The sequence below is a fragment of the Pongo pygmaeus genome, chromosome 23 (assembly GCF_028885625.2).
Source record: "Pongo pygmaeus isolate AG05252 chromosome 23, NHGRI_mPonPyg2-v2.0_pri, whole genome shotgun sequence".
Classification (NCBI taxonomy): Eukaryota; Metazoa; Chordata; class Mammalia; order Primates; family Hominidae; genus Pongo; species Pongo pygmaeus.
Genome location: NC_085931.1, coordinates 41,399,040 through 41,426,520, shown reverse-complemented (window position 1 = coordinate 41,426,520; position 27,481 = coordinate 41,399,040). Strand labels below are relative to the sequence as shown.

General features: G+C 50.0%; 1 protein-coding gene across 2 annotated transcripts; it reads left to right on the top strand.

Moving 5' to 3' along the window:
- The first annotated feature begins 5,070 nt into the window (after window positions 1-5,070).
- Window positions 5,071-23,940, top strand: SEC14L4 (SEC14 like lipid binding 4). 2 transcript variants are annotated; one of them, XM_063662683.1, is made up of 13 exons: window positions 5,071-5,187; window positions 7,004-7,079; window positions 14,793-14,836; window positions 15,142-15,201; window positions 15,344-15,532; window positions 15,826-15,921; window positions 16,574-16,634; window positions 18,242-18,325; window positions 18,644-18,750; window positions 18,826-18,965; window positions 19,057-19,226; window positions 20,553-20,713; window positions 20,830-23,940. In XM_063662683.1, exons 1-12 carry the CDS (start codon window positions 5,134-5,136, stop codon window positions 20,690-20,692), a joined length of 1,221 nt encoding a protein of 406 aa, XP_063518753.1. In that variant the 5' UTR covers window positions 5,071-5,133; the 3' UTR covers window positions 20,693-20,713; window positions 20,830-23,940. The 2 variants fall into 2 exon arrangements, with proteins under 2 accessions (XP_063518753.1, XP_063518754.1); XM_063662684.1 differs by lacking the exon at window positions 5,071-5,187 and adding an exon at window positions 14,994-15,042 and having other exon boundaries at window positions 7,050-7,079; window positions 20,553-23,940.
- Window positions 23,941-27,481: the final 3,541 nt, after the last annotated feature.

Genomic DNA, 27,481 nt, shown 5'->3' with positions numbered 1-27,481 from the left:
TTATAAACCCTTCCATCAACTACGTTAAGCACCATAGCTTACTTTAAAATTGTCTCCAATCTTCCTGTTAACAAAACACAAACAACTTTAAGCTTAAAATATTTTTTGTTAGGATTATCACTGGGCAAAGTGGGAAAATATTTTAGGATTCTGATGTGTATGGTCAAGTGGTTTTCCAGAAAAGCTGAATTAGTTTACAATCCTGCCATCAATGTATTAATGTCTCAATTTCACCAACTTCTAACTGACTTTATTATTTTCTTTCTTTTTGAGACAGGGTCTCCCTCTGTCACTCAGACTGGAGTGCAGTGTCACAATCATAGCTCACTGCAGCCTCCACCTTCTAGGCTCAAGTGATCCTCCCTCCTCAGCCTCCCAACTAGCTGGGGCTACAGAAGCATGCCACCATGCCTGGCTAGTTTTTAAATTTTTTGTAGAGACGAGGTCCCACTATGTTGCCTGGACTGGTCTCGAACTCTTGGCTTCAAGAGATCCTCCCAAAGTACTGAGATCACAAGTGTTAGCCGTTGTGCCTGGCTTATTATCAGAGTAGCTGGGACTACAGTCTCATCCCACCACACCCAGCTAATTTTGTAGTTTTTTCTTAAAAGGTGTGTGTGTGTGTCTCTGTGTGTGTGTTGTTTGTTTTTGCTGATTTTTCAGAGAAAAAATGCATTTCATTACTTGAATACACATTTCACTGATGACTCTGGAGACTGGGCATTCATCCACTTGATAAATACACCCTGAGCATTTTCATTTCTAAGAGTTGGTGCTTTGAATTCTTTGCCCATTTATTTCTTAGTGCCTTCCTATTTTTCTTATCAACTTGAATTTTTGTACATTTTATTCTTCCCAAATTTCCATCAGCAAATACTGACAAATGTCTTTTTTTTTTTTTTTTTTTTTTTTTTTTTGAGATGGAGTCTAGCTCTGTCGTCCAGGCTGGAGTGCAGTGGCATGATCTCAGCTCACTGCAACCTCTGCCTCCCAGGTTCAAGTGATTCTCCTGTCTCAGCCTCCCGAGTAGCTAGGATTATAGGCGCCTACCACCACGCCCAGCTAATTTTTGTATTTTTCATAGAGACGAGGTTTCACTGTGTTGGCCAGGCTGGTCTCGAACTCCTGATCTCGTGATCCGCCCGCCTCGGCCTCCCAAAGTGTTGGGATTACAAGCGTGAGCCACAGCGCCCAACCCTGATAAATGTCTTAATTCTGTTTCTTGTTTAATAGATTTTTGTATTTTGTAGTCAAATCAATTCATTTTCCCTTTGTGATTCTGTCATTGCTTTTAAACACAGACCATGCCCTTCCAGAGATGTGGGGTCACTTTTACTGTCTTTTAGCATTTTTTATGATTTACTTTCTTTTTCTAAAAACATATTTTAAATCTCTATAGGGCAAACAATGTTCAAATTGAATATAATGCAAGTCACAAATGTGATCCATAAATGTAATTTTATTTTATTTATTATTATTATTTTTTTGAGACCGAATCTCACTCTGTCACCCAGGCTGGAGTGCAGTGGCATGATCTCAGCTCACTGCAACCCCCGTCTCTGCCTCCTGGGTTCAAGTGATTCTCCTGTCTCAGCCTCCTGAGTAGCTGGGATTGCATGCGCACACCATCATGCCTGGCAAATTTTTGTGTTTTTAGTAGAGACGGGGTTTTACTATGTTACCCAGGCTGGTCTCAAACTGCTAGGCTCAAGCAATCCACCCGCCTCAGCCTCTCAAAGTGCTGGGATTACAGGTGTGAGCCACCATGCCCAGCCCATATATGTAATTTTAAATCTTTCCAGTGGCTACTTGTTTTTTTTTTTTTTTTTTGAGATGGAGTCTCACTCTGTCTCCCAGGCTGGAATGTGATGGTGCAATCTCAGATCACCAGAACCTCTGCCTCCCGGGTTCAAGCGATTCTCCTACCTCAGCCTCCCGAGTAGCTGGGATTACAGAAGTGCACCACCATGCCCAGGTAATCTTTGTAGTTTTAGTAGAGACAGGGTTTCGCCATGTTGGCCAGGATGGTCTCGATCTCCTGACCTCAGGTGATCCACCCGCCTCAGCCTCCCAAAGTGCTGGGATTACAGACGTGAGCCACCACGCCCAGCCCCAGTGGCTACATTTTTTTTTTTTTTTTAAGTAAAAAGGATAGGTAGGAGCACAGAGGATTTTTAGGGCAGTGAAACTATTCTGCGTGATGCCACAATGGTGGACACATGTCATTATACATTTGTCAAAACCCATAGAATATCCAACACCAAGAGTGAGCCCTAATGTAGATTAGGAACTTTGGGTGATATTAGCATGTCAGTGTAGGCTCATCAATTTCAGCAAATGTATATCTCTGGAACCAGAGGTTGTGTGTGTATGGGGACAATAGATATGTGGGAACTCTGTACTTTCTGCCCAGTTTTGATGTGAACTTAAAACTGTCCTAAAAAATAACAATTTAGCTGGGCACAGTGGCTCACGCCTGTAATCCCAGGACTTTGGGAGGCTGAGGCGGGAGGATCGCTTGAGCTCAGGAGTTTTGAGACCAGCCTAGGCAGCATGGCAAAACCATGTTTTGTATTTTTCTTCAAAAAAATACAAAAATTAGCCAGATGTGGTGATGCACATCTGCAGTCCCTGCTACTGGAGAGGCTGAGGTGGGAGCACTGCTTGAGCCTCGGGGGTGGGGGGTGGTGGAGCTTGCAGTGAGTGGAGATTTTGCCACTGCACTCCAGCCTGGGTGACACATTGAGACCCTGTCTTAAAAAAATATATCATTAAAAATAACTCAAAATTATTAAAACGTCAAAAGAAACAGGTGAAAGTAATTTTAATGGCATATTTTATTGTCCCATTATATTCAAAAATATCACTTAATATATAATCATTTATATAAAATGAATTAATGAGGCTAGGAGCAGTGGCACACGCCTGTAATACCAGCAATTTGGGAGGCTGAAGCAGATGGATGGCTTGAGCTCAGGAGTTTGAGACCAGCCTGGCTAACATGGCAAAACCCTGTGTCTATAAAAAAATAAAAATAAAAATAAATGAGCTGGGTATGGTGGGGTGAGAATGTAGTCCCAGCTACTCGGGAGGCTGAGGTGGGAGGATCACTTGAGCCTGTGAGGTCAAGGCTGCAGTGAGCCATGACTGCACCACCGCACTCCAACCTGGGTGACAGAGTGAGATGCTGTCTCAATACATAAATAAATAAAATTAGTTAATGAAACATTTTACTTTTTGTGGTACTAAGCCATCAAAACTTGGTTTGTATTTTACAATTACAGCACGTCTCCATGCTTGTTATGACAAGCCACGTTGTGTGGGCTCAAAAGCCTCTGTGACTCGTGGCCACTGGGTTAGTCCTCTCAGGACTAGAGCTTGGTTTGATTCCATGGGAGGACAGAGGGAACAGGGTCTTGTGGCCTGTTTTACTCTCTCCTTCATCTTCACGTCCCCGCTGCTCCTCTCTTGAAAATTCACACCCAGCCAACTTCTGTTTTCTTTTTTTGAGACAGAATCTGGCTCTGTCGCCCAGGCTGGAATGCAGTGGCACCATCTCAGCTCATTGCAGCCTCAACCTCCCAGGTTCAAGCGATTCTTGTGCCTCAGCCTCCTGAGTAGCTGGAACTACAGGTGTGGACCACCACGCCCAGCTAATTTTTGTATTTTTAGCAGAGACAGGGTTTCACCATGTTGGCCAGGCTGGTCTCAAATTCCTGACATCAAGTGATCCGCCTACCTCAGCCTCCCAAAGTGCCAGGTGCCAGGATTACAAGCATGAGCCACCGCGCCTGGCTGAACTTTTTTCTTGCTTTTTCCTAGTGATCTCCGCCTGCCTCTCTTGTGTCAGCCAGAGTGGCCTCGTGGCTCTCCCCCCGCTCTGTCACTCTGCCCAGGGCTTCCATTGGTCCTCGGCTGGCACCTTGCATGCCTCCACCTTCAGAGTGTGGCTCTCACCCAGGAGCTCCGCAGTTGGGACATCCCAGGATCTCCACCCCTGCGGCTCCCAGCTCTGGTGACAGCCTTGGTAATAACACAATTCTGAAATATATTCCTACCAGCCAGCACTTACTGAGCAGGCAACGCCAGGCATTCTGCTGACCCAGGGTGTGTCCTCTTATCCTTCCAACCATCTTGAGGGCAGGAACCATTTTGCACATAAGGCTGTCCTATCAGTCAGTGAGCACTGACAGGTCCCAGGCTGTGTTCAAGGCCAGGAGAAGGAGCTTGGGGGTCATTAGACAAAAGTCCTGGGGGTCCTAGAGGGTTGAGCCAGGTTTATTAAAAATTCCTCCATGTGGGCCAGGTGTGGTGGTTCACATCCCTAATCTCAGCACTTTGGGTGGCTGAGGTGGGAGGATTGCTTGAGGCCAGGAGGTCCAGACCAGCCTGGTCAGCATAGCAAAACCCGGTCTCTATTTTATTCAAAATAGGAAAAAGAAAACTTTTTTTTTTTTTTTTTTTTTTTTTTTTTTGAGACGGAGTCTTACTCTGTCGCCCAGGCTGGAGTGCAGTGGCGCGATCTCGGCTCACTACAAGCTCCGCCTCCCGGGTTCACGCCATTCTCCTGCCTCAGCCTCCCGTGTAGCTGGGACTACAGGCGCCCGCCACCACCCCCGGCTAATTTTTTGTATTTTTAGTAGAGACGGGTTTTCACCGTATTAGCCAGGATGGTCTCGATCTCCTCCTGACCTCGTGATCCGCCCGCCTCGGCCTCCCAAAGTGCTGGGATTACAGGCGTGAGCCACCGCGCCCGGCCTAAAAAAAAAATTTAAAAAAAATTTCCTCCATTTTGCTGGAAAGAGGATCTCAGTGTATTCCCTTTCCTGCCACCTGTGAACAGGCGGGAGCCCCCGCACTAAGGAGGCCTGGAGGTGGCGGCCTCCAGCTGCCCCAGGCCACTCTCCCGGCAGGTCACCTCCCTGTCCCAAGTAGGGTGCGCTTGGTGACCGCAGCAAAAAATCCTCGAGGGGAGGAGAGAACTGGGCAGGGCGGGGCAGGCCCAGCGCCTCTCCCTTCGGGGCGGGACCAACATCTGGCCCAGCAGGCACAACCAGGCGGCAGCGGATACAAGGCCAGGCGGCGGCGGGCGGGCGGACCTGCGCCCTGTGCCTTTCTGCGCCCGCGGGCACCATGAGCGGCAGAGTCGGGGACCTGAGCCCCCAGCAGCAGGAGGCGCTGGCCAGGGTGAGGGGCATCGCGGGCTGGGAGGCTTGAGGAGGGGCCCTGAGCAGCCTGGCGCTGCCCAACCCGGCTGGAGCCCCCATGGTACAGACTGGAACACCGAGCCTGGAGAGAGCACCTCTGTTCTGCCTTCTGGTCCGGCGTGTGGTTGTTGAGGCAGCTACGTGCAGCACGCAGGACAGGGGCCCATCTCTGGGTGACCTGGGGCCGAATCCAGTCTTCTGTCCTTGCGTGCTCTCCACCACCCGGCCCTGGTCCTTGTTCCCCGGTTGTGGGGGAGGGAGTGGCGCTGCCATCCGGCTGCTGGGGCAGCCTTGGGTAGACAGACTGCTTTTCATGTCCAGGTTGCAACATTTGTTTGTTTGGCTTCTCTTTGTGATTTGTTCTTAGGGCCCAAGCTTCTCTGTCTGTAATCTTTTTTTTTTTTTTGAGATGGAGTCTTGCTCTGTCGTCCAGGCTGGAGTGTAATGGCGCAATCTCGGCTCACTGCAACCTCCACCTCCTAGGTTCAAGCGATTCTTCTGCCTCAGCCTCCCAAGTAGCTGCGGCTACAGGTGCCCACCACCACACCCGACTATTTTTGTATTTTTAGTAGAGACGGGGTTTCACCATATTGGCCAGGCAGGTCTCTTGGCCAGGCTGGTCTCGAACTCCTGACCTTGTGATCCATCCGCCTTGGCCTCCCAAAGTGCTGGGATTACAGGTGTGAGCCACCACGCCCGGCCTCATATTTCTAACCCCAAATTTGGATTCACAGATTCACCTTCAAACCCAGCCTTTGCCTGCAGCTCTGTTAGTCCCCAGGGAAGTGAGATCTCCTCTCTTTCTCAGACCCAACAGATGCCCTGTTAAGGCATTCCTGGCTTCTCTTTCAGCCCCTGTCTGTTGACCTCTGCCTCCGTTTTTTTCCACAAAGCCTCCGCTGTCTGGGGCATCAGGTAGTCCACGCTGGCTGAGTGCTCACATATATCTGACACCTGCTCGGAGCCAAGCCTGCTAAGTGTTTTACGTGCACAGACTCCTTTGATTGGCACAAGTTTATTATTATCCCCATTTCAGAGATAAGGAAACTGAGGCTTAGAGAGGTTTGGTAACTTGCCTCTAAATCTAAACCCTCAAGATGCAGTATCAGGGACAACATTCCTAAAACCGTCTAGCTGGCCTGCATCAGACTCTCCCAGGGATCCTTGTAGAAATAAGGCTGTCAGCCGGCCGTGGTGGCTCATGCCTGTGATCCCAGCACTTTGGGATGCCAAGGCTGGTGGATTGTTTGAGCCAAGGAGTTTGAGACCAGCCTGGGCAACATGGCAAGACCTCATCTCTACAAAAAGTACAAAAATTAGCTGGGCGTCTTGTGTACCTGTGGTCCCAGCTACTTGGGAGTCTGAGCTGGGAGGATCTATTGAGCCCAGGAGGCGCGGGTTGCAGTGAGCCAAGATCATGCAACTACGCTCCAGCTTGGGCGACAGAATGAGATCCTGTCTCAGTAATAATAATAATAATAATAATAATAATAATAAAATACTAAAAATAATAATAAAATAAAAATTAAAAATAGGGATGCCAGGGCCCACCTTAGACATGTAGAATGGGAGTCCAGTGTGTAGGGCACTCCCAAATTTTGGGAAGGACCCAACTCTTTTTCCTATGTTGGGCTGGGGGGTGCCCTATTTTCAGATGGCAAAGTCGTTCAGGGCAGCACCCTGCATGGTCTCCTGGTGGAGTTGACTGGTGGATGAGGTGGGAAGGGTTAGGGGCGGGGTTGGTGGCCCCCGAGGTCATGAGAGCTCCGCTGACCATCAGATCCTCCCCCGCTCAGTTCCAGGAGAACCTCCAGGACCTGCTGCCCATACTGCCCAGTGCTGATGACTACTTCCTCCTGCGCTGGCTGCGAGGTGAGGCTTGCAGGGGTCAGGGGAGGCAGAAAGGGAGGGAAGGAAGGAGGGTCTCAGGAGAGGAGTGGGAGACTTTGACGGAACGGAGCTGTAGAGTAGTAAAGAACACAGGCTTGCCGGGCCCGGTGGCTCACACCTGTAATCCCAGCACTTTGGGAGGCCGAGGTGGGTAGATCACCTGAAGTCGGGAGTTCGAGACCAGCCTGACCAACATGGGGAAACCCTGTCTCTACTAAAAATACAAAATTAGCCGGTGTGGTGGCACATGCCTGTAATCTCAGCTACTCAGGAGGCTGAGGCAGGAGAATTGCTTGAACCCGGGAGGCGGAGGTTGCAGTGAGCTGAGATCCCACCATTGCACTCCAGCCTGGGCATCAAGAGTGAAGCTCCGTCTTAAAAAAAAAAAAACCACACACAAAAAAACCCACAGGGTCTGGAATCAGCCTGCTCTGACTAGAATCTGAGCTCCCCTGTGTATGAGCACAGCACAAAACTCCACTGAGCCTCAGTTTCTTCATCTGTCAAGCAAGGATGAGGCACCAGGTGGGCACAGAGTCCAGGTGAGGTTACAGTTAACAGCCAGGACAGCCTCAGGCCTCTGGCCTGGCCAGCCCTTGCGGCAGATATTGCAGAGCACTGTTTTCAGTACTTGCCTTTGGGTCTACCTCCAGTTCCCCAAGGACAGGGCTCTGTTGTCCCCTAAAGGAACCGAGGTGCCCTAGTGCACTGAGCAGGTGCCCAGCAAACACTTAAGGAAGTGGATTTAGCGAATGCTAGAGAAGCAGTTTCTTCTAGGAATTACAGCAGCAGTCTAAAAAAATAACAAGCCAGATGCGATGGCTCACGCTTATAGTCCCAATGCTTTGGGAGGCTGAGGCGGGCAGATTGCTTGAGCTCAGGAGTTCAAGACCAGCCTGGGCAACATGGCGAAACCTCATCTCTACAAAAAATACAAAAATTAGCTGGGTGAGCTGCCGAGCACCTGTAATCCCAGCTACTCAGGAGGCTGAAGTGAGAGGATCACTTGAGCCCGGGAGGTGGAAGATGCAGTGAGCTGAGATTGCACCACTGCACTCCAGCCTGGGCGACAGAGTGAAACCCCATCTCAAAATAATAATAACAGACACTGCCCCAGAGCTTAGGGAAAAATTCATCTTAACTCATTACACTTCATGGAATGGATTTTGAACTTGAGATGAGTGAGAAGTCAGGAGTCAGCCTGGAAAGCATACGTACAGTGCAGGGTTTAAAACGCTGGCTTTGGAATTGGGCAGAGCTGTGACTGAGTTCCAGTGCTAGCATGTGCCCGTGGCAAGCCATTCATTGTCTCAACCTCACTTTCCTCTTCTGTGTAATGGGCATAATACTGGTCCCTACCTTCAGGGTGCTGTGAGTCAAATGAGGTCGCAGATGCACACAGTGCCTGAGAAAAGGAAGTCCCTACCAGGAACTAATTCTTCCTCTGATATGTTCTGTCTTTTTTTTTTTTTTTCAATATTTTGGCCAGGCCCTGTGGCTCGCGCCTGTAATCCCAGGACTTTGGGAGGCCGAGGCAGGTGGATCACTTGAGGCCAGGAGTTCAAGACCAGCCTGGTCAACACAGTGAAACCCCATCTCTACAAAAATATAAAAATTAGCTGGGTATGGTGGCACGTGCCTGTAGTTCCAGCTACTCAGGAGGCTGAGGCATGAGAATCACTTGAATCCAGGAGGCGGAAGTTGCAGTGAGCCGAGATCATGCCACTGCACAACAGAGCGAGACTCTTGTCTTAAAAAAAAAAAATATATATATATATATATATATGTTCATGTGTGTGTGTGTATATATATATAAAAACTTTAATTTTTAGAATAGTTTTAGATTTTCAGAAAATTGCAAATATAGTGCAAAAACTTCCCACATACTCTGCACCTAGTTTTCCTTATTATTAATATCTTCTTCTTATGATGATGATGGTACATTTGTTAGAATTAATAAACCAATATGGATACATTAACTACAGTCCATATATTATTTGGATTTCCTTCATTTTTCTCTTCCAGGATCCCACATTATATTTAGTTGTCTTGCCCTCCTTAAGTCCCCTTGGCTGTGGCACTTTCTATTTGTTTTTGACAGGGGAATATGTCATTGCCCCCGGCCTGGACCAAAGAAGGAGTTGGGACAGTTGATTTACTGAAGCCCCTTGATACAGCATCAGCTCTGTCTCCTCCTTTAGTATCTTTTTGGGTTTAAAACCCAGCTTTTGGTGTGCTTGGTGTGTCCTTGATAAAGGAGTGAGATTGCAGATACCTAGGCTTCCAGGTCACAGGAAAGAAAAAGGATCCAAGATTGGGAAGGGGGCTGGGTGTCCTGATGCCTCCCACCTCATGCCGTGGGTGATGGAACCTGCTGGCATGGCCCCGTTGTCCACTTCAGCGTCAGCTCCGCTAGTCCCGGCCTCACTAACCCAAGACCCAGGCAAAGGGGAGGGCTACTGCTGAGGCTGAGCTTGGCAGAGGACCCTGTCCCGGGCCTCATGCTGAGGGGCTTTTCCCAACCCTCCTTCTGAAGTTCTTTCCTTTGTTTTTATTTTTTTTATTTTTATTTTTTGTAGACACAGGGTCACAGGGTCTCACTACATTGCCCAGGCTGGTCTCGAACCCCTGGACCCAAAATGATCCTCCCACCTCGGCCTCTCAAAATGCGGGGATTACAGGCATGAGACGCTCTGCCTGACCCCCTCTGTTTTTCCTTAACTTCATCCCACATCTGTCTGTCAGTTCCATTAGTTTCATCTGATGCCAGTTCCATCAGGGCAGGGATGTGCCTGCCCTGGTCCCCTCAGCCTGGCACATAGTAGGTGTTACTAAAAAATAAAAAAGAAAAAAAAAAAGAAAAATCTGTCCTCATATCCCATGAGCATTGCCCAAACCACTGTCTATAGGATAAGAAACCACATTCTGGTTCCTAATTGAAAAATCTCCTATAGCCGGGCACGGTGGCTCACTCCTGTAATCCTGGCACTTTGGGAGGCCGAGGCAGGAAGACTGCTTGACCCAGGAGTTCAAGACCAGCCTGGGCAACATGACGAAACCACATCTCTACAAAAAATTCAAAAATAAGCTGGGCGTGTTGGTGCATGCTTGTAGTCTCAGCTATTCGGGAGGCTGAGGTAGGAGGATGGCTTGTCTCAAAAAACAAAGAAAGAAACAAAATAGAAAATCACCTATAAACTGATTCTTTTTTAAGCCTATAAGAGAAGATTATGAACAAATATGCACCAATAAATTTGAAAATCCAAGTGAAGAAAGACACATTTCTAGAAAATAATATATAAGACCAAAATCCAGCAAGAAGAAATAGAAAATGTCATCAGACCAATAAATATTAGAGAAATTGAAATGGCAGCAAAAACTTCCCCTCCCCCAAAACTCAGACTCCAGTGGTTCTACAGATGAATTCCGCCAGAGTTTTAAGACCAGTTGGCCAGGTGCGGGGGCTCATGCCTGTAATCCCAGCACTTTGGGAGGCCGAGGTGGGAGGATCACCTGAGGTCGGGAGTTCGAGAAAAGCCTGACCAACATGGAGAAACCCTGTCTCTACTAAAAATACAAAAATTAGCCAGGCATGGTGGCGGGCATCTGCAATCCTGGCTACTGGGAGGCTGAGGCAGGAGAATCGCTTGAACCCAGGAGGCAGATATTGCAGTGAGCCAAGATTGTACCATCACACTCCAGGCTGGGAAACAGAGAGAGACTCCATCTCAAAAAAAAAAAACCAGTTAATTTCTAGCTCATACAAATTGTTTAAGAACCTATGAGAGAGTGAAAGTTACCTTATAAGGTTTGAGTAAGTTTGATTTCAAAGCTAGATCAGTACAATTTTTTATTTCATTTTATTATTATCATTTTTTTGAGACAGAATCTTGCTTCGTTGCCAAGGATGGAGTGCAGTGGTACAAGTTCAGCTCACTGCAACCTCCACCTCCCAGGTTCAAGTGATTCTCGTGCCTCAGCCTCCTGACTAGCTGGGATTACAGGCATGAGCCACCACACTCGGCTAATTTTTTGTATTTTTAGTAGAGACAGGGTTTCACCATGTTGGCCAAGCCGGTCTTGAACTCCTGACCTCAAGTGATCTGCCTGCCTTGGCCTCCCAAAGTGCTGGGATTGCAGGTAGAAGCCACCACGCTCAGCTAATACAATTTTTTAAAAAAGAAAATTCTCAGCCTGTTTTACTAATGAATGTAGATATAAAGAAGTCTAAATCAGGCCAGGTGCGGTGGCTCACACCTGTAATCCCAGCACTTTGGGAGGCCGAAGCAGGTGGATCACCCGAGGTCAGGAGTTCCAGATCAGCCTGGCCAACATGGTGAAACCCCATCAATTAAAAAAAAAATAGTAGTCTAAATCAATATTATGTAGTAGAATCCAATAAGGCATTAAAATTATGCAGCATGACTGGCCGGGCACAGTGGCTCACGCCTGTGATCCCAGCACTTTGGGAGGCCGAGGTGAGCAGATCATGAGGTCAGGAGATCAAGACCATCCTGGCTAACATGGTGAAACCCCGTCTCTAGTAAAAATACAAAAAAAAATTAGCTGGGCATGGTGGTGGTTGCCTGTGGTCTCAGCTACTCAGGAGGCTGAGACAGGAGAACGGCGTGAACCCGGGAGGCGGAGCTTGCAGTGAGCCGAGATCGTGCCACTGCACTCCAGCCTGGGCGACAGAGCGAGACTCCATCAAAAAAAAAAAATAATAAAATAATAATTATGCAGCGTGATCAAGGGAAGTTTATCTTAGGTGTGCAAGAATAGTTCAACAACAGAATATCTATTGGTGTCATTGAAAACATTAATGAGTGCTAGAAATGAGAAATTATGTGGCTATCTCAATTAATGCAGATAGAGCATTTGAAAAGGTTCAAATCCTACTTATAAGACAAAATGAAAGTCTTACCAATCTAGGGATAGAAGGGAGTTTCCTTGACTTGGTAATGGTTACGTAGCAAAAATCCTCTGACAAATGTTAACACTTATTAGAGGATTTTAGGTGCATTTTCTTTAAGATCAGGAACAATGAAAGAATAACAACATCAATCAACATTACTGTTTAAATGTACAACTGGAGACTTTGCCAATGTTACATGGAAAGAAAAAATAACAATTGGTAGAAAGACTAGAAGGAAAGAGTTAAAATATTTGCAGAGAAATTGCTTGTCTCCCTTGAAAACCAACTGGATCAACAGAAAACCTCTAGAACTCAAGAGAAAATTCAGCAATATTGCCAGATATAAAAATCAGTAGCGGGCAGCTCATGGTGGCTCACACCTCTAATCCCAGCACTCTGGGAGGCCAAGGCAGGCAGATCGCTTGAAGTTAGGAGTTCAAGACCAACCTGGCCAATAAAAATACAAAAATTAGCCAGGCATGGTGGTGCTTGCCTGTAGTCCCAGCTACTCAGGAGGCTGAGGCATGAGAATTGCTTGAACCTGGGAGGCGGAGGTTGCAGTGAGCTGAGATCTGCACACCAGCCTGGGTGACAGAGTAAGACTCTGTCTCAAAAAAAAAAAAAAAAAGATAATGGAAAGTCAGATACCATTCAAAACAGCAACAAAGCCCATAAAATACCCAGGAGTTTAACCTAGAACACACAAGACCTGTACAGCAAAAATCTTAAAATCTCTGAAGTATATAGAACTGCCCTGTTCAGTTTGATAACCTGTAGCCACATATAACTGTAACAATTAGATTAAATTAAAACTCCAGGTCCTCAATCACACTTTCCACGTTTCAGTTGCTCCATAGCCTCAGGCAGCTAATGGCTACCAAAATGAGCAGCTCAGGTACAGGACATTTCCATCATCACAGACTGTTCTCTTTGACAGAATTGACACAGAAGATGATTTTAATAAATATATAGCCCAGAGCAAAGATCGGGCAGGTGAACTTGGTGGCTTGTCTTCAAATATTTGCAGAATTGCCACACTGACAAGAGATTACATATATTTGTTTGACCTCTGATGATGGGGCTGGAATCATCACAGGGCAGATTTGGGTTCAGTCAAAGCTGCTGAGGAATGGAATGGTAATGCCTGCTGTGGTAATGAACTCCCCATCATGGGAGAAAATCAAGGCTGAGCTGTTGCATTGGGGGTTTTTTCTTTCTTTTTTTTTTTTTTCCAGACAGGGTCTCACTCAGTCACCCAGGCTGGATGACTGGTGCGATCTTAGCTTACTGCAGCTTCCTTCTCCTGGGTTCAAGCGATTCTCATGCCTCAGCCTCCCGAGTAGCTGGGACTACAGGTGTGCACCACCACGCCTAGCTAAGTTTTGTGTTTGTTGTTGCTGTTGTTTGAGATGAAGTCTTGCTGTTGTCCCCCAGGCTGGAGTGCAATGACGCGATCTCGGCTCACTGCAACCTCTGCCTCCTGGGTTCAAGCAATTCTCCTGCCTCAGCCTCCTGAGTAGCTGGGATTACAGGCACCTGCCGCCATGCCCAGCTAATTTTTGTATTTTTAGTAAAGACGGAGTTTCACCATGTTGCCCAGGCTGGTTCTGAACTCCTGACCTCAAGTGATCTGCCCACCTTGGTCTCTCAAAGTGCTGGAATTACAGGCGTGAGCCACCATGCCTGGCCAGGAGTGATTTCTGGAACTGTTTCATGATCAGAGCAGAGGAGGCCTGGATAGCATCTGAGATCCCTTCCATTTGAAAATCTCTGACCCTGCATATCGTTTCTCCTCTGCAATTGGACAAATTCCTCAGTGAGCCAGGGGTCTCAGAGAGCAACAGTCAAAGCATCTCTAAAATAGAGCATCATGTTTTCAATTAAAGTGTGTCTATTTCTTCAAAATAGGTAATCATGATAGCTACTGTTTATTGAGAACCTACTGTGAGCCAGGTATTGGGCCAAGCACTTTCTATACATTATCTCATGTGTTCTTTGAATAACTGAAACAGATAGTGTTCTCATTTAACTGATTTAAAAAACTAAGGCTCAGAGAAGGTAAGTGACTTGCTCAAGGTTTCACAGGAAATAAAAGGGCAACACTAGACTTTAAGCCCCAGTCTGTGTGAATCCAAACCCCATGCTCCCTACTATCCCTAACACTGTGCAGGTGGGGGGCGGGGGGTGTCTCTGCTTCCTGAAGGACATCAAATACAGGCTAGACTGGCCTCCAGAAGGTTGTAGGAAGACTGGAAACTGAAATCAAGTGCTCTCCAGTCTTCTAGAGGATTAAAGATCCTTAACTTGTTAAAAAACATTTCTAGGTCAGGCACAGAGGCTCGCGCCTGTAATTCCAACACTTTGGGAAGCTGAGGTGGGAGGACTGCTCGAGGCCAGGAGTTCAAGACCAGTCTGGGCAACATAGCAAGATCCCTATCTCTACCAAAAAAAAAAAAAAAAATCTAAAAAAAATTAGCCAGGCATGGTGGTGTGGCCCTGTAGTCTCAGCTACTCAGGAGGCTGGGGTAGGAGGATCACCTGGGCCAGAGGCCACAGTAAGCTATGATCACATCACGGCACTCTGGCCTGGGCAACAGAACCAAGACTCTGTCTCAAAAAATAAACACACAAACGAACAAACAACCATTTCTAGATGTTCAATGTATTATTGGTGTGTCAGGAAAAGGCTGGGGACACCTTAGCTATTTCCTTATGAGTTTTTAGGGAACGGCTCTTTCTAGATCTAGCCTTGAGCTTCTATTTACCTCCTCTTCTTGCAGCTCGAAACTTTGACCTGCAGAAATCCGAGGACATGCTCCGAAGGGTAAGGATCTGTGATCCCTACTGCCCTGGCTTCCATGCACCGTGACCCAGGGATTCGCAGCAAAAGGGTAGAGACTCTGACCCTGTCCCGTTCTCCTGTTCCTTCTTTCTTCCTCTCCGGATCTCGTTCTGCCTCCCCCGATCTCTTTCTGCATCAGACCCAAGTCCCCCCAGCCCACCTCCTGTCCCCATGCCCTGAGAGCCTGGGTGTGCTCTGGCGGGATCTTGGTGGCTGTGGGCAGAGGGACCTAGCCTGGTGTCCCCAGGTTTCTGCAAAATCCTATAGCTCCTGCTGTGTCCCTGCAGCACATGGAGTTCCGGGAGCAACAAGACCTGGACAACATTGTCACGTGGCAGCCCCCTGAGGTGAGCCTCGAGCAGCATCCCCCAGGCCATCTGAGGCCCCCTAACTCCGACCTCATCTCCCACCTACCACATCCAGCCACCTGATGGAGTAGGGACCCAGCCTGGTGAGCTGGATTGAGTCAGGACCTTATCCACACTCCAGGTCATCCAGCTGTATGACTCGGGTGGTCTTTGTGGCTACGACTACAAAGGCTGCCCTGTGTACTTCAACATCATCGGGTCCCTCGACCCCAAGGGTCTCCTGCTGTCAGCTTCCAAGCAGAATATGATCCGGAAGCGCATCAAGGTCTGCGAGCTGCTTTTGCGTGAGTGTGAGCTGCAGACTCAGAAGGTGAGCAGCTGGGGTGGGGCTGGGCCTCATCTGTCTACAGGGTGGCACCAGGACCAGAGAAGGGTGGCACCCTGACCCCTCCCCAGCCCTCAGCACCCAGGGCTCTGGTGGAATGTGAGCTTCTCCCACCCTTACCCACCCGTAAAGGTGAGGTGTTGTCCATCTGTCTGGAAAACACTGTGGGCTGCCAGAGGGGGGGATGGCAGGAAGGTGGGGAGAGGTGCCCAAGTCTCTCTGGCCAGGATCTCCTGGCTGGAGGTGTTGTCTGACCTATATGACTCCGTCCCAAGCAGCTGGGCAGGAAGATCGAGATGGCGCTGATGGTGTTTGACATGGAGGGGCTGAGCCTGAAACACCTATGGAATCCAGCTGTGGAGGTCTACCAGCAGGTAAGGTGGACGGCTGGCTTGGGGCTGGTGTGGGCAGTGGCTCCCAGCTGTGAGCCTTAGCTGTCAATTGATGTGAGAATCCAGTGAGATAGAGGGGTGGGGATGCCCTGCAGGGGCTCCACAGACCAGCCAATGATGCTGGCCTAGAGTCCACCCTCCACGGAGAAAGGGGAGCAAGATTAACACAAAGAGGCCAGGTGCGGTGGCTCACGCCTGTCGTCCCAGCACTTTGGGAAGCCAAGGTGGGAGGACTGCTTGAGCGGGAGTTCAAGATCAGCCTGAGCAACACAGTGAGATGTCATCTCTACCAACAATAATAATTTTTACATTAGCCCAGTGCAGTGGCACGTGCCTGTAGTCCTAGATACTTGGGTGGCTGAGGCAGGAGGATCTCTTGAACCCAGGAATTCAAGGTCGCAGTGACCTGTGATTGTGCCACCATACTCCACCTTGGGAGACAGAGTGAGACCCTGTCTCGAGAACAAATCAACAAACAAAAAAAGAATAACAGAGAGGAAGAGACACATGCTAGTGGGGAAGGTAGGATGGGCCAGGGATGGGCCTCTTGTCTCAGCAGCATCAGAGGCCACAGAAACTCATGGGCGGGAGGTGATGGAACAGAGCCCCAACCAGACTCATCTTGACTCCACAGTTTTTTAGCATCCTGGAAGCAAATTATCCTGAGACTTTGAAGAACTTAATTGTTATTCGAGGTAAGCCCATGACCGGGATGACCTCCTGGGGAGGGAGAAGCAGGAATTGGGGGTACAGTAGGTAAGCCGTAGAGTTAAAGGCTTCTTCAACCATCCTTTGTGAAGAACCAGGTTTTGTGTGGTTGGTTTCTGGTTAGTTATTTATTGAGATGGAGTCTCGCTCTGTCACCCAGGCCGGAGTGCAGTGGCATGATCTTGGCTCACTGCAACCTCCGCCTCCTGAGTTCAAGCGATTCTCCTGCCTCAGCCTCCCTAGTAGCTGGGATTACAGGTGCACGCCACCATGCCTGGCTAATTTTTGTATTTTTAGTAGAGATGGGGTTTCCCCATGTTGGCCAGGCTGGTTTTGAACTCCTAATCTCAAGTCATCCAGCCACCTCGGCCTCCCACAGTGCTGGGATTATAGATGTGAGCCACCGCATCTGGCCTCTGGCTTTATTTTTTAGTTTCAGTCCTTCACAGACTGATATTTTTGTAATATACAAAATCATGCACTGGTATGTTGCAGCAATGTCAAGTTGTAAGTTTCTAAATGTTTACTATTACTTACTTATGTCAGTGTGGGATGGGAACAGACAGTCCATGGACCACACTAGTGGATGGACACACTTTGAGCTGGAATGGTCCCTGGCTGCCCTGGTGATGTCATGTGTTCCAGACTCAGAGGATCTGGTTCAAATCTGACTAGCTCTATGATTTTATCCAAGTCTACTTAACCTCACTGAGCCTCAGTTTTCCAATTCTGTAAGATGGAGATACAGTAGCCCCCCCCAAAGATAACTATGAGGTTAAATGAAACAGTGTGTGGAGAAGATGGAGCACAGAGCTTGGCCCACAGACAGTGCTCAGTTGAGTGTGAGCAGTTCAGGGCAGGACAGGAGGTCTCATGTAAATGTCACACCCAAGAAGATTCCAGACAACCTGGAGTGTGGAAAAGAAGAGATACTGTTGGGGAATCAATATTTCTGACCCTAGAGCCAGCTTGTACCCAACCCCTTACAACTGGGTTGGGGAGACAGCCATTTGTTTTTAATTTTTTTAATTTGTTTTTTTCTTTTTCTTTTTCTTTTTTCTTTTTTTTTCTTGAGATGGAGTCTCACTCTGTCACCCAGGCTGGAGTGCAGTGGCGTGATCTTGGCTCACTGCAACCTCTGCCTCCCAGGTTCAAGCAGTTCTTGTGCCACTGCCACCTGAGTAGCCGGGATTACTAGCATGCACCACTACGCCCAACTAATTTTTGTATTTTTAGTAGAGACAGGGTTTCACCATGTTGGCCAGGCTGGTCTTGAACTCCTGGCTTCAAGTGATCTGCCTGCCTCGGCCTCCCAAAGTGCTGGGATTTCAGGCATGAGCCACTGCGCCCGGCCTGAGACAACGATTTATTGAAAGCCAGGAACTGTGCCAGGTGTTATACATACATTATTTCACCTTCATTTTCCAGTTAACTGCACTAAGACTTAGAGAGGGTGGGTAACTTGCTGAAGGTCACACAGCAGAGAGTGGCAGCCATATCTGTCCAATCCTGTCCAGCACCTGCTCTTGGTTGTGGCTCTGTATCCCCACATCCTTTCTGGTCTAGCTTCTCAAGAGATTTACATGTGTTTCAGCCCCCAAACTGTTCCCCGTGGCCTTCAACTTGGTCAAGCCGTTCATGAGTGAGGAGACACGCAGGAAGATTGTGATTCTGGGAGGTGAGCGACTTGGCGCCCTTGTTGTGTCCATCTGCCTGGGAAGCAGAGGTCGATGCTAAAGACCCTGCTTCTCCCTGGCTCGTCCTCTACTCGGGCACTGCCCCTGGCCTGACCCTGGTGAGCCTCCACACACACGGGCAATGCCTTGGGTCCTAGACCACGGGCTGGGAGCCACATAAAGGTCTTGGGTACTCTTAGGAGTAGGCGCCCAAGGGAGCACACCCAGGACATATCAGGTCCCCTCACCAGGCTCAGCCCCCTCTGCCTTCTGTTGAGTCTCCTGAGTCCCCTTGGATTCCCTCTCTTGCTCCCACGCAGACAACTGGAAGCAGGAGCTGACAAAATTCATCAGCCCTGACCAGCTGCCCGTGGAGTTTGGGGGGACCATGACTGACCCTGATGGCAACCCCAAGTGCCTGACCAAGGTACAGGGTGCCCAGAGGATGGGGAAGGAGGGGAGATGCTGTGATCTAGTGCCCACACACCCCCTTCACCCACAGATCAACTATGGGGGCGAGGTGCCCAAGAGCTACTACCTGTGCAAGCAGGTGAGGCTGCAGTATGAGCACACGGTGTCCGTGGGCCGCGGCTCCTCCCTGCAGGTGGAGAACGAGATCCTGTTCCCGGGCTGTGTGCTCAGGTAGGGATGGCAGCCACTCCACACCTGGGCACATCTGGGAGGGGCCTGGAGCCCAGGCAGGGGGTCGCCAATGGGGCTGTATCCACTGCAGGTGGCAGTTTGCATCGGATGGTGGGGACATCGGCTTTGGGGTTTTCCTGAAGACCAAGATGGGGGAGCAGCAGAGGGCTAGGGAGATGACGGAGGTGTTGCCCAGCCAGCGCTACAACGCCCACATGGTGCCTGAGGATGGGAGCCTCACCTGCCTCCAGGCTGGCGTCTGTAAGAGCTGCAGGGTTTACTGGAATTGTTTTCCCTGCCAGTCTACCCTCTGCTTGCCCTCTCTTTCCAGCTCTCGGGAGGGTGGGGGGATCTCTGTAAGCTCCAGGGGAGCTGGCTTTGGGGCCATGGATCGGATAAGTGGCCCCTACCTGTGGGTATGAGGGCAGAGACTCATTGTGGGGGAAGAGCTGGTGTTCAGAACCTAGGGCCTTGGGCTCAGCTCCTAAGAAGCCCCTATACCGGGGTCACTGGACTAAGAGACAGGTAAGTAAGAGGCCATGGACTTAGAGTCAGGGGTCTTGGCAAGGGGACCACCCAGTTGCGTGAACCACCCCACTCCAGGAATCCCAAAGAGGTGACTTCCTCCAGGTGTTTATCATTCACCCCCAGGTTTTCCAGGCAAGATGCAGCTCAGTCAGCTTTACCAGAAGTAGCATTGCTCAGGGACACCACTGCCCTTCCACGTCTATTGGGAACAGAGCTAGGAGAAGGAGAACCCAAGGTTGATTTCCTATGGAGGAGAAGGGTGTGGCTTATGCTTAAATCAACACATTACCTTGTTTCATTTTGTGGAAAGGAAGCATTAGGAGAGTAGAGACAGAGAAGTCTGCGTGACTCATCACACCTGAGTTCATGTTGGACCTTGGCATTGAAGGACATGCCTTCTGCGAGATGGAAAAGCGGCTTATGTAGCCAGCCCATTCCTCCTGGGGTAGCAGGGCTCCTCCCTGGGTTGGGACATCTGGATAAAGGAATCCCAGTACCTCCCCTCCCTTGCTCTGTGATCGCTGAAAGATCATATCACCTCTCTAAGCCTCAATTTTCTCATCTGTAAAATGAGGATGACATTGCCTTCCACATGGGGCTGCTTTGAGGATTCAGGGGCTATAATGTGTGATGGAATCCATGGTGCATGGAGAGGCCCAAGAGCTACCTGTGCAACCGCAACCAGGTGAGGACGCAGTACGAGCATACTGTGTCCGTGGGCCACAGCTCCTCCCTGCAGGTGGAGCTCGAGATCCTGTTCCCAGGCCGCCTGCTCCCTGGCTGTGTGCTGTTCTGTGTGCTGGTGACCATCATGATTCCTTCATGTAGCGCAAGCCACTATGGAGATGGCAGTGAGCAATGGGCTTAGGGCTGGGCACAGGCTGGCCCTCAGGCCCCACCCACCGTCCTGGACAGCTCATTCCCAAGGGTTCCAGGGATGCAGGACGTTCCAGGGATGCAGCTCATTCCCAAGGGTTCCAGGGATGCAGCCATGCAGGGCTGGCTCTTCCTGCAGATGTGCGGGGTTCGTGCTCCCTGATCACCTCTCCATCACTGCAGATGTCCTGCGCTTCGACAACACCTACAGTCGGATGCATGCCAAGAAGCTCAGCTACACTGTGGAGGTGCTGCTTCCCGACAAGGCCTCTGAGGAGACGCTGCAGAGTCTCAAGGCGATGAGAACCTCCCCAACACAGTGAAGACCCCAGCCACCTCTACTTGTGCGCTCCAACCCCTTCACACCCACCCCTCTGACCCCTGCCTTCCCAGGCAGGGTGGTGCTGAAGGTGGCTGCAGAGAGCCACTTGTCCCACGTCAGCATTTCATCTCATTGTAGGCTCACCTGGCACAGTGCCCAAGCAGGAAGGGGCCACCAGTACATAGGCCATGCTGAAGATTCAGACAGGAACCTCTTTCCCTGTTCCCAGAGAAAGGGACTGAGAATGAGAACGCTGAAGATGATCCAGTCCACTGAGGATGGGTCCTGCCTGCAGAAGCTGCCCTTTCATCCATCTCGACAAGATCCAGCCACCCAGGACTCACCCATGCCTGGTGTTCCAGCTTCAGGTGGTGTGCGTGGCTCCCAGGTCCTGTGGACATCACAGCTTCAGGCCTGAAGAGCAGAGAAGCCCCATTCTCTGCATGTAGGAGGTCAGCAGGGGTGGGCAGGCCCAGCTGGAGGCAGCTGGGTGAGGGTCCTGGTTCCAGCAGAGCACTGGGGCCCATCCAAGTTAGTTCTGCCACCACTGGATGGAAAATTGGAAATGGGCTGGGCGTGGCGGCTCATGCCTATAATTCCAGCACTTTGGGAGGCCGAGGTGGGCAGATCATCTGAGGTCAGGAGCTCGAGACCAGCCTGGGCAATATGGTGAAACCCTGTCTCTACTAAAAATGCAAAAATTAGCGGGGCGTAGTGGCATGCGCCTGTAATCCCAGCTACTCTCAGGAGGTTGAGGCAGGAGAATCACTTGTACCCAGGAGGTGGAGGTTGTACTGAGCTGAGATCATGCCACTGCACTCCAGCCTGGGTGACAGAGCCAGACTCCGTCTCTAAACAAACAAACAAATAAATAAAAGAAAATTGGAAATGGAGAGGTGGGGCCTGGCATGGGTAACCATCAGAGGAAAAAGCCATGCTCAGCCTTCCAGTTGAATCTGTAAGGACTGAGTCTCCAGGGAATTCCCGGTGCCCTCCCCTCCACACCTGCTGTGATCTTGTCAACATTTAACTTTGGTTCTCTTGGCAGCTGCACCACTCATGGGTGCATATACATAGAGTCTGAACAGGTGCTCTGCTGCTAGAAACAGCAAACCATCTAGATTAAACTCTTAAAGCCAGTGCCACGAGGCATTCCTGTTCCAAGTGGGTGTTTGAGGACATTGGCAAGTAAAAAAAAAATGGCTGTGCTGGCTCCAAGGAGATGGCCTAGGCTGTCGGGCAAGAGTCACAGGACATCCCCATGTCCAGGGGCTGCCTCTGCATCGGAGATGTGACAGGCATCCCCACTACCCTGTAGCGCTGCGTGGCCACACTGTCTGCTCCTTCCCCAGATGCAGTGACATTTGGAGTGCCCAGAGGCACTTGGGCTTCCATGGCAGGCTGTGGCCAACCGGAGCTGGGAGGACCCTGTGCTAAATTTCACAAGGCCCACCGGTTGTCATGATGGGGGATTGTAATGCCTCACTTCAGCTTTGACATCCTCTGCCTTGACGCCTAAAAACCAGGGGTTCCTAGACTTGAACTCTGATTCTTGCCCATGTAACTACCTACAGCCAATTTTCCATCAACACAGCCTTGTCTGGTGTCCTTGCAGGTAGCAAGGATTGCTCTGCCCCATGCACAAGTGTTTCCTGAGACTCTGATGACAGGGCTGTGATCACAAATATGGGCTGGCTGGGGGGGTGGCAAACAAAAATGGGATCAGGTGCAGGCACTAGTGACTGAATTGCAGTGAACAGTGGTCGCCTGCAGAGGTGAGAGCGGAATCTCCTACCAATTCAGGAGCGGAGGGGCACACTGGGAGCTCAGCAGGGACACATGTCCTCAGCAACCCCATTTCCAATTCTTTTTTTTTTTTTTCTTTTCTTTTCTGAGATAGAGTCTCTGTTGCCTAGACTGGAGTACAGTGGTGTGATCTCAGCTCACTGCAAACTTCACCTCCCAGGTTCAAGCAACTCTCCCACCTCAGCCTCTCGAGTAGCTAGGACTACAAACATGTACCACCACACCTGGCTGATTTTTGTATTTTTAGTAGAGATGGTGTTTCACCATGTTGGCCAGGCTGGTCTCAAACCCCTGACCTCAAGTGATCTGCCCGGCTGAGCCTCCCAAAGTGCTGGGATTACAGGTATGAGCCACCATGCCTGGCCTCCATGTATAATTTTTAACACTGTCACGTTTTTACAAAACTGAAAAAAAAAAGTCACCCAGAGAGGGGAAGTGGCTTGCCCAAAGTTTGTTTCTTCATTTATTCATTCACTGATATTAATTTAATTTAATTTAATTTTTTAAAAGTAGAGACAGGCCGGGCACGGTGGCTCACGCCTGTAATCCCAGCACTTTGGGAGGCCGAGGCGGGCAGATCACGAGGTCAGGAGATCGAGACCATCCTGGCTAACACAGTGAAACCCTGTCTCTACTAAAAATACAAAAAATTAGCTGGGCGTGATGGCGGGCACCTGTAGTCCCAGCTACTCTAGAGGCTGAGGCAGGAGAATGACGTGAACCCGGGAGGCGGAGCTTGCAGTGAGCCGAGATCGCGCCACTGCACTCCAGCCTGGGCAACAGAGCGAGACTCCGTCTCAAAAAAAAAAAATGTAGAGACAGAGGTCTTGCTATGTTGCCCAGGCTGGTCTGGAACTTCTAGGCTCAAGCCATCCTCCCTGCCTCAGCTTCCCAAAGTGCTGAGGTCACAGGTGTGAGCCACTGAGCCCAGCCTGCTTTTGGGTGTTTATTAAGTATCTGCCCAGCACCAGGCATGGCAGACTCTGGGGACACCGAGGACCCTGGGCTGACCCAACTGTGTTAACCGGAGGTTTGTGCTCATGGAGGGAGGGAGGTGGAAGTGACACCAGTGATCAGTTATCAAGTGGGTGCATTGTCACCATGCATGCTTGGTTGGGGGCAGGAGCCAAACTCTGGGGGAGCACCCAGCCAAGAAACCTGACAAGGGGTCACGTATGCTTTGTGCAAGGAGGAGGTGACCCTGAAGGGAGAGCTGTCGGATGTGCGGGATGACAGCAGGCGAGCCTTCCAGACAGGAACTGGGGGTGGGCGGCCAGTGGGGCAGGGGTGTCTGAGGCCAAAGGAAAGCTGGAAGGGCTCTCCCAGCCTGGGGCAACGCTGGTAACAACTCACTGGTATTTCCTGTTTCTTCATGGACAACTGTGTACACATTAAATAGTTATTAATAATTAATAAAACCATTTTATAATGCCAGTTACAAAACAGCCGTGTCGTTTGTCAGGAGAAAATGGCAAAATCTTGGCAGGAGTCCACAGATCAAAACTCTCACTCAAAATGAGGCAATTGGAAATACCCAGGCCTCACCTGTCCAGATATTGGAGGTAGGACCTGCCCTTCCCAGCCCATCTCCTCACTGGAAGTCCCCACCGTCTTTGAGGAGAAGCAGGTGAGGAGGGCAGCAGGTCGAGGACCCATGGGCATTTTTTCCTTTTTTTTTTTTTTTTTTTTTTTTTAGATAGGGTCTTACTCTGTTTCTCAGGCTGGAGTGCAGTGGCCCAGTCATAGATCACTGCAGCCTTGAACTCCGGCACAAACCATCCTTTTGCCTCAGCATCCTGAGTAGCTGGGACCACAGGTGTGCACCACTGCACCTGGCTAATTTTTTTTTTTTAGAAATGGGGTCTAGACTGGTCTCGAACTCCTGGCCTGAAGTGGTCCTCCCACCTTGGCCTCCCAAAGTGTTGGAATTACAGGCATAAGCCACCACCCCAGGCCCCAGTGTTGCGGGTGTTTCAATGGCTGTTGGAAAGGCTCACCTGCCCCAGCCCACCTCACCGCCCAAGGAGCCCAAGCCAGAGAGGACACCACTGTGAGAAAGTCCAGGCAGGTGCTCAGAGTAGGTCTTCACCAGAGCTTCATGGCACAGCACTCCACAGTTTGCACAGCCCCTTCACATTAAGTCCTGAAGCAGACAGAGATTATAGCCCCATTTTACAGGCCAGGAAACCGAAGCTCAGCAGGGGGCAGTGCCTTGGCCAAAGCCTCTGTGTCCAGTGAACCAGTACCCAGGTCAGCCGCCGCTGGTGCCCCCACCCTGCCGTGGGGGAGACGACGGTTGATGGCGTGTGAGCCCCTGCAGGGAAGGCCAGTGTGGGGCAGGGGGCCACACAGTGGGACAAAGTGAGGTGCTGGGTTCCTGGGGTGGAGGGAAGGCCCAGGATTGGGAGAAAGCTGCTCAGACATTTGTGCATCTTGGTGGGAAGTGATGGTGCCAGCTCCACGCCCAAATACCGACTGTGTGCCAGGCCCAAGCTAAGGCAGGAAGCACCATCCCCAGCTTACAGATGAGGAAAGTGAGGCCCAGGGCAGGAAATGACTTATCACATCACACAACACAAAGTAGGAGAGGTAAGCCGTGAACCTGTGTCCATCTACCAGACAGCACACTTGGTGTGCGGTAGGGAGGAGGCCCGGCCCAAACTGAGCGATGCTCAGGGGGTTTCTGCTTTTAACCACCAGGGGGCAGTGTTGGGCCAGCCACACCCCTGTCCACCAGGAGCGTGAACTGGGGCGGCCCTTAGCATGGGCTCATTGGAAGGTTACTTTCCAGGCCGGTTGAAGCCAAGTTCACCAGGCCCAGGCTGTTCATGGGGCCTCCTGGAGTGGCAGAAAAAGGCAATCTGACCTCGTTTTAGATCCTGGGTCTGTCACTTGCAGGCTCCATTTTGTTGTTGTTGTTGTTGTTGTTTGAGACAGGGTCTCACTCTGTTGCCCAGGCTGGAGTGCAGTGGTACAATCATCACTGTAGCCTCGACCTCCTGGGCTTGGGTGATCCTTCCACCTCACCTCCAGAGTAGCAGGGACTACAGGTGTATACCACCATGTTTGGCTAATTTTTTATTTTTTGTAGAGATAGCGTTTTGTTATGAAGCCCAGGCTGGTCTTGAACTCCTGGACTCAAGCAATCCTCCCACTTTGGCCTCCCAGAGTGCTGGGGTTACAGGCGTGAGCCACCGTACCCTCTCTGTGCCCATTTCTACCCACTCCTGTCCAGATTCCACAGGGCAGCCAGAATAAAATCTTTCTGAAATGCAAGTCTGATCACATCATTCTCTGCATAAGCCCTTCTCTAGTGCCCCACGTACCCCTCGGTAAAATCAGCCTCAGTGGTAGCTTGCAAGGCCCTCTGCAACCTGGCCACTGCACCTCAGTTCCAGACACATCCTATGACTTAAATTCACCAATTCATCAAGCTCGTTCCTGCCCCTCTGCCTTTGCTCATGCTGTACCTTCAGCCTAGTACTCCCTCTCCAACCTTGTTAAATGCATGCTCAAGGGCACTGAAACCCTGTCTTGAAAGGCCTTCCCTAGGCCACACCGCCACCCAGGCCCTATCAGTTAGGGTCCCTTCTCCACACTCACAGAGCAACTGGTCCAGTACTGGTCACATGACAGAGTCATCATCTGCCTCCTGTCTGTCTCCTATTCACCCTCAGCAGTGAGCCTCAGCTGCACTTCCCAGAGATTCCAAAAAAAAAAAAACAAAACAAAACCAGATACCATTTACTAAGTACCTGCAGAAGCTTGCGGCTCTATTTATGACACTTTGTTTAATCTTCATGGCAGCCTTATAAAATAAACATAGTTAGACTGAGCGTGGTGGCTCACGCCTGTAATCCCGGCACTTTGGGAGGCCAAGGCGGGCAGATCACGAGGTCAGGAGATCGAGACCATCCCAGCTAACACAGTGAAATCCCGTCTCTACTAAGAATACAAAAAATTAGCCTGGCGTGGTGGCACATGCCTGTAGTCCCAGCTACTCAGGAGGCTAAGGCAGGAGAATCGCTTGAACCCGGGAGGTGGAGGTTGCAGTGATCCGAGATCGCGCCACTGCACTCCAGCCTGGCGACAGAGTGAGACTCTGTCTTAAAATAAAATAAAATAATAAAATAAACATAGTTATTCCTGTTTTACAGGAGAGGAAAGTAAGCCTCAGAAACAGAGTCATTTGCTCAGTGGTGGCACCAGGATTGGAACCCAGGATGTCTGACTCCAGAGACTCCATGTGCCTTCCTGGACCATTTACCACCAGAGCCATGTGCTTCCCTGGACCGTCCACACCCAGGTTGGGTCATACCAAGAGCACTGCCAAAGGGCAGAGTCTGGCAGCACGACCCAGTACTTCAGGGAGACCCAAGAAGAGGGTAGGGCAGGGTAGCCACAGAACAGGGGAGAAGGAACAGGAAAGAATGGGCTCACCTAGCTGTGTCCTAGTCGTGGAGCTGAAAGCAGGCTGGGTGACTAGCCTCGTAATAGCGGTAAAGGCCTACACTATTGATCACTTACCATGTGCTAGGCAGTAGGTGAGGTACCTTATTGGTCTCTTCTACACTGGCCATCTCAGTACCCTGTAAGAAGGGGATGTTACCAGCCTCAATTTCCTTGTGAGACTCAAGATCACACAACACATTAGAGGTGAAGTTAAGACTCAAACCCAGATAGCCAGGCCCATGTTTCAGCAGCATCCATTTCTGAACTATTTGCAGATTATTTGCCCGGGGTTGGGAGAGGAATGACAACTGCTTCAGCTCTTTTGTTGGTGATCACCCTCAGACCCAGTTCCTCTCCCCAGTAGGCTTAGGCACTACAGGCTTTCCATAAATGCCAGTGAAAACAGAGACCAGTTTGGCATGAAGAATTTGGGACACTTGATGCCCTTTGGGTGACCCCAGGCATTGTGGGAAGAGATGTGCCGACTCCAACCCTAGACAACATACAAATTAAGGCCTCTTTCACTTTATAG

Coding starts and splice junctions, on each gene's coding strand:
- SEC14L4 (XM_063662683.1), top strand. CDS start 5,134: ATGAGCGGCAGAGTCGGGGACCTGAGCCCCCAGCAGCAGGAGGCGCTG. Junction 5,188..7,003: donor AGCAGGAGGCGCTGGCCAGG/GTGAGGGGCATC, acceptor TCCCCCGCTCAG/TTCCAGGAGAACCTCCAGGA. Junction 19,227..20,552: donor CTGCCTCCAGGCTGGCGTCT/GTAAGAGCTGCA, acceptor CCATCACTGCAG/ATGTCCTGCGCTTCGACAAC.